The sequence below is a fragment of the Ptychodera flava genome, unplaced genomic scaffold (genome assembly GCF_041260155.1).
Source record: "Ptychodera flava strain L36383 unplaced genomic scaffold, AS_Pfla_20210202 Scaffold_164__1_contigs__length_53018_pilon, whole genome shotgun sequence".
In the NCBI taxonomy this organism is placed as follows: Eukaryota; Metazoa; Hemichordata; class Enteropneusta; family Ptychoderidae; genus Ptychodera; species Ptychodera flava.
This window is the reverse complement of record NW_027248346.1, coordinates 45,034-52,057: the sequence shown is the minus strand read 5'-3', so window position 1 is coordinate 52,057 and position 7,024 is coordinate 45,034. Positions and strand designations below refer to the sequence as shown.

General features: G+C 38.3%; 1 protein-coding gene across 1 annotated transcript; it reads right to left on the bottom strand.

Annotated features, from left to right (window-relative positions):
* Positions 1 to 519: 519 nt before the first annotated feature.
* Positions 520 to 1,044, bottom strand: LOC139126925 (uncharacterized). Its single transcript, XM_070692844.1, has one exon. It carries the CDS (start codon positions 1,042 to 1,044, stop codon positions 520 to 522), a length of 525 nt encoding a protein of 174 aa, XP_070548945.1.
* Positions 1,045 to 7,024: the final 5,980 nt, after the last annotated feature.

Below are 7,024 nucleotides of genomic sequence, written 5' to 3'. Positions count from 1 at the left end.
GAAATATTCTGTTGTAATATTATGAAGAAATTGAAAGTTGCTTATAATAATGCTGCTCGTCTTTTATTGGGTTATGATAAACGTAGTAGTGCAAGCTCTAAGTTTATATCTAACAGAATCAATAACTTTGATGCCTTGCTAAGAAGGCAAATTTATGGTTTAAAGCAAAAACTTCTGAGAAGCAGTAATGATATTCTGCAATGTGTGTACGACTCACTATATTTAAACTCTGAAACGATAAAGTTATGGAATAAGCTTCTTTTTGTTTAACTTAACCAAACTGTATATATTTATCACGAGATTTTCTTTCACTGTTATATTGACAATGAATTCGAAATAAAGTCTATTATAATAATGTAAGTATTATATAGAAATGATAACGCGAATAATAATAGCTTAAACTTCAGTGAAAATACTATGGTAATCTGACCAGTAGTTTCCGAATTCAAAACATATACCAAATGGGAGTCTTTAATAGTTGCTGACATAAGACTCCGCTTCCCTGGTAATACTCTACTACTAACTCGATGGTTTTGTTCTCAAGTTGTACAGTTTCTCATAGTAGAGTTCAGAATCTCGTATAGTTTTTTGAATAAGTTCTGGGTACGAACCGACATCTACCTGAGAGGCCTTATCATGCACTTCGTGTGTAACAAAGCCAGAGCTATTCATCACCGAGCTGTACCAGTCACCTGCGAATGGCCAGGACCAGCCTTCTACGGGACCGGGTTTCCAGTGTAGCATGCTTTCTTTGAACTCAAACCCTGCAAAATCACAGAACTTCTTCATGGTGGTCGCCGGGTCATAAAGTAGATTATCATCGGAATCGATGACCATTGGTGTTTGACCTTTGACATCTCTGATGTATTGGTACGTCTCCCACAGCTCGTGGTAGCCTGCCGTCTTTGACACGTATATGGCCGCTTCATTCTCTGTCTGCTCGGCAAGAAGACACCTGTATAACGAAGTGACAGTGTGTGCAGGGAAGGGGTCTGGCTCCTTGAGCTTTTTGCACTTGCAATCTTTCGTGTAGGGGAAGGACATGATGGATTCCAAGGGGCATACCGCTTCTCCTTGCAAACGTAAGGCAGAATATATTTACCCACGATATGTGTAATTATTTCTTTTTCACTATAATAATGTCTATTTTTTGCAGTGGTTACCGTGAAATTTAATAATGACTGCCTTGGGCAACGTAGATGCTTCCATGTAAAATAGACGCATGGCAAACACACTTACAACAGTTTTAGTTCGACCTCGAACGAGAAGATCGAACTGTCGTTAGTTTTGCAGAATGCTCGAGGAAAAGAGATGTACTTTCTTTATTCTGCATTTTGTATCTGTTATATTTTCTGAGGAAGCACATTTTCTATTAACAGCCCCATCTTCCTTTACTTACCACTTAACTACAATTTCACATGACTTGTTCACGTACTATTTTGTCTTCCCGAAAACACCGCCAGTTACGCCACAGTCTCTCCGGACCGTAGTTATACGCTAATACGATGGTCTCATCAAGTGTTATTAAGTTCTTGTTTCAACCTCGAACGTAGGCCCCGAGACAGTTAATACACTATTCACTGGTAAGCTCAGATCATGGACGTAAAACAATACGTCCATGCTAAGATCGGGAACATAGCTAGACATTTTTGCACAACGTTTTCACAAAGTTTACGAGATATTCAGAATTGCACAGTTCGACCAAGTGAAGTTATAAAGCGTGACAAAATCACAGACCGCGTCAAAAATAAAATACAACAAAACTGGTTTTCCCTGGAACCGATTTACAAAAGACGATAGGTGTGTGGGTGACATCGCATCTGGGTTCCAAGTTACTGGCGGTCTCTGATCCAGTGTCACCCTTGATCTTTACAGAACAATGGTAAGCGATCGTGTCTAAACCTGAAATTTGAACAACAATTGTTAATTGATCTGTAATTTATTAATAATTAACCTTCGTGTACCATTCAGAATGATAAAAAAGACAGGAAATAGAGTATGAGGTACCTTTTGTCTCGTATTTATTTGTTTCACGCCATTGTTTCATTTTATAATTTATTCATGCTAAATCTTCTTTGACCATTCATGATGATAAAAAAACAGGATATGGTGTACGAGTAACAATGGATGTACAAAAAGAGAAGCTTCTATTTTTGTACATCCATGTCTCATTGTCAATGTCATTTGTCTCATTTTTATCAGTTTGATGACCTTTGTTTAGGTTATCTAATAAGAAAATTAATTATTTTGCTGGATAATTTAAGCTTGAAATGCTTTCACTTACTGTCACTGTGTTGCCCGGCTGACAAGATTAAAATTAAAGTACACGAGCGATGATGTGAGAGTCTGATTTTTATTTTATTTATTTCATTAACTTGACTGCGATGTTTCAAATAAAGATCATTCGACTCTAAACCGTCCGACTGCTTTCTTTATGACCTGAGTTCTTATCTCTTCCCCAACCCGTGTACACACCACTTAAATTTCTCCGCTAACACTGCCAACGTGTTAATCGGCCGTCCGTATCTAGCGGATTAATTGACACCACAGCTGTCCCACTCGACAACGTGTGGGATCCCACCTCCACCCCAGGGGACTGACCCCTGCCCCCTGTAAGAATAGGAGGAACTTTTACTGCATTAAGATTACTAATGGAGGACAAGTTGATTGCAAAAGATGTAAGTGTTCACTAAATGTGTGAAAATGACACTGTCACTGTTTTACGGCTAAGTTTGATGAAGATGATGAAAACATTCAAAACGAACCTACTAAGGGGAGAACCATTTGATTTTTTTTTTTTTTGGGGGGGGGGGGGTATGGAGGAAATGGGTATGGGAGCAGTTTTTTTCCTGTCACAGTGACAGCAATTTTTTTTTCTGCATCAATTTTTTTCAAATGGAGTAGCAATGCAAATTTTTTTTTTATTTGTCATCAAGTTTGTGATACGTTGTATATAAGGGAGCCGTCATTATTTACGGCCTGAAACTCAGAAATTTCGAGTGACCCCCCCCCCCCCGTCAACCATGATCAATTTGAGTAACTCCCCTCTCTAACTCTGAAATTTTGACTGATCCCCCCACTTAGAAAAGTTAAATACAAATACATGTATTTGTAAAATTTACAAAATACAGCAACAGTAAAGACCTTTGAAATCCTGATGTACTCTGCTAGACTATCATCAGTTATCTCATGATGGTTCAAAAAAGGTGAACCCATCAAAATGAAATTGCAAGTCACAACAAAATAAGATATAAAAGCACATGCAGTATCTAACCATATAGTATATTGTTTAATTTGGATGGGTATTATGACAGGGTTTTCACTAGGATATCTAACCGGGCAGAATTTGAAAGTACAGGGGGAGAACACGCGAGAGGCTTAGGGGGAAGTGTCACAGGGGCTTTCCCCTATCTTGCATGGAAATTTTTAAGATATTGATGTGTGCAACGGTGCAGTCTGGTGCAATCTGAGAGGTGTTTTTTTTAATTTTTTTTACTAAGTGAAACTGTTAGAACAACCCAAGGGGAGAGCAAAAAAGCACGACAAAGCACGAAAGAGAGGGGTTCCCACTCTTGTATTGGAAATTTTGGGAAATTGATGTGTTAATGGTGCAATCTGAGAGGAGTTTCAGGTTATTTTGCACTCGGTAAAACTGTTTGAAAATGACATTGAACACTGCAATATTTTTTTACATTTTATGCATGATCAGTGTTTGTGTCACAATATTCAACAACCAAACAATGACAATACAATTTGTGAAAAACAGTTCTGTTTGCCAGAGACTGAAGATAAATAAATATACAGGAACGGAAAATCTGTGACCTTCTTGTGTCATTTCTCCAGCTGCCAGCTTCTAATGGAAAGCATCAGTGAATATGGTATGTTTAACTGTCAAAATGGTCATTGAACTGAGGTAAATGAAAACATGTTTCTGTGATAATAAAGGATGAATTCACAACAGTTCAGTTTTGTCCTAGATCTTGTGAAAATTTTGAGAAATTGATGTGCGCACGGTGCAGTGTAGTGCAATAGGTATAGGTTTAAATTTGTCTTTACCAGTAAAACTTTTAGAAGACCCAAGGGGGAGAGCACGAGAGGGGTGCCCCCCTCTCGCATTGAAAATTTTGAGAAATGGATGTGTGCAATGGTGCAATCTGAGATGTGTTTCAATTTATTTCGCCAAAAAAAATTGAGTAACCCCGCCCCCCTTCTTCCTCTCCACATTTTGAGTAACGCCCCCTGAAGTTTTCAATTTTTTTAGTGACCCCCTCCCTTGTATTTCATTATATTTGTTGTTCCTCAATTTTTCATTGTCAACTTGTACATCTTCCTAATATATTTATATTGAGAGAATAATATATTGATTTTAACACTAGTTTATTGACTCCTGTCTTGTGTTTTAAAATTTTCACAATTTACAGAAGTCAAAAAGTCCCCTTTAGATAGTGCCTATGCCATTGAGATATTGCAACAGAAATCCTGAAATATGATTTCTTGGGTCAGAAAAGGGAAGGAAAACATTGAGTGTACTGAGGTGTAAAGTAGACCTATGTAGTGCATGCTTATATCATAAGTGCTGGGAAAAAACATAAGAATTGCTTGTGGTAAAAACAAAGAATACATGAGAAGGACTGTGCTCTGACTTAAGAGTTGCGGTAGCGTTTTACAAATGACCGCAACGATATTAATCCAGTGTTATTCACAAACGACTCTCGTAGGGGGGGGGGGGGAGGGCACAGTCGAGTCTATCCCCAACGATTGGTGCTGCCGCAGTCTTCAGACCAATGATGACGTCACCTAATCTGTAAGCATACTTAATGTTTCATCTTATAGTATTCCCGTGCAGACAACAAAACAACCAACAAAACACGATAACAGACTATTTAAAAAAACCTGAATTGTAAATTACGGAAATAATACATTAGGCTTTCGGTAGCTTGCAATAATTTCTTTTTATTAAATACATCACTTGGTCAGTCCTTATTGAAGGTAAGGACGCGTGTTCTACGCGAGAAATTTGAGTTTGACAAACCATAATGGCGCCTCGGGAACGACAATCATGCCGCTACTCCTTCCCCTCGGAAATTCACGATATTGTCTGCCTATCACTGATACTTTTACCATAATCATACAAGAAAGTTTTTGTCGTCCTTGTCGAGTTGATTTATATGGTAACAGGTATGGGCCTAGACTTGGTTCAAGTCTGTGATTTGTGAATGTTTGAGTGAACGCAATGATTTGTACTTTCCTTTCATGTGAAACGTGCGCGTGAGTGGAGTGGAGGCGATGAGTCGGGTGAACGCTATTGAAAGGAGTTAGTTTCTGCCGGTAAATCCGGCAGAAACGAACTCACTATACTGCGCAGACTCAAAGGTAACGCATTCAATCGCTTGGAAAACCTGGCCTGGGCTACCAAATTCCGAACAGGTTTGTACGAAATAGGAGAGACACAAGATAAACTATTATAAATGTTTTTATTTTTTAAAAATTCACCGACTTGAACCAAGTCTAGTATGGGCCTGGTCTGTGGGAAATGGCAGGACACTGGGAATCAAAACTGTCAATGATTACGGCGATACTTCGACCTGAACGATGACTAAAGATAAAGTTTCATATGAAACTGTAAAATAGCTTGCCTTTGTCATGTTATTTGTATATAGTTTTCATGTAGCCTTCACTGGGACAAACTTGCGATTGAAACATCCACGTTTATCGCTTTCTCAAAGGCGTTCGATTATCAGATTGCATTTCTGTCAATTACGTGCCATTACCCGGTCATAATTTGAGACAAATACAGTGGAATTTGATCGAGTGTCCGTTTTGCCTTTCAGAGCTCGACAAGTCTACATGTTGCTTATAATTAGAAAAGTAAACATTTGCAACAAATTGAGTCTTTGATGTTAGATTATACCACAGGCGACCCAAGTATTACTGAGTTTTTCACACTGTTTTCTCTATCATTTTCTCTTCTTTCTTCATGCTCTGAATGATCGGAATAAATAAAATAAATGGTTTATATAACCTAACCTAGCCTCTGTGACTCTTTATTTATTTTACACTCCATTACAAGGACGTATATCTCTCATAGTATGAGAGACATACACACATGCTGTAATTAATTAGTCAACACAACTAATTATGCTAATCCGTGGACTTATCAGGGATTTTACGGGTTGGTCAACATCGCGAAAGATAGGAATGGTTACTCCTTTTTCATTAACATCACTATCTTTCCGATGTTGACCAACCTCTGATAAGTCTACGGATTAGCATAATTAGTTGTGTTGACTAATTAATTACAGCATGTGTGTATGAGAGATATATGTCCTTGTAATGGAGTGTAAAATAAATAAAGAGTCACAGAGGCTAGGTTAGGTTATATAAACCATTTATTTTATTTATTCCGATCATTCAGAACATGAAGAAAGAAGAGAAAATGATAGAGAAAACAGTGTGAAAAACTCAGTAATACTTGGGTCGCCTGTGATTATACAGCGCGCGCGGCGAACGTTTCCCATACACTGTCTAGTCTACAATCATGACAGTCGTTTCAGCATGCCACTCATGCACAACAAGCTTGACACCGCACTATAGCTATAGCACATCATCAAAGTTTTCTTTCAGCTATTTGTGTACTTTGATTTGGGAAATACAACTCAGACAAAACTCACTGGCATATTTTTCGAGTGTCGGATCTATATCTCGAGGAAAGTCCTCAACATCAACCGGACTGACTCTGGGCGTTTTATTACGTTGAACATCGTATTTCTTCAGCAAGGTAAAGAATATTTTGAAGGCAGAGAGATATCACCGTCCCCTCCATGCTAACCCGTTGCCGTGTATGATGCCGTCCGGGAAATTAAGTGCCAAAATACAGTGAATTATTTCAGAAACACTGGGTGCGTTATTCAATGGCACAAAATGTACCGTGTTGATTGAATTGCACTTGCATGTGCAAAATCAACACTTTTCTTCAAGACTATTTTGTAGCTCAGAGAAGTGTCAATTGAGAAAGTTTCATTTA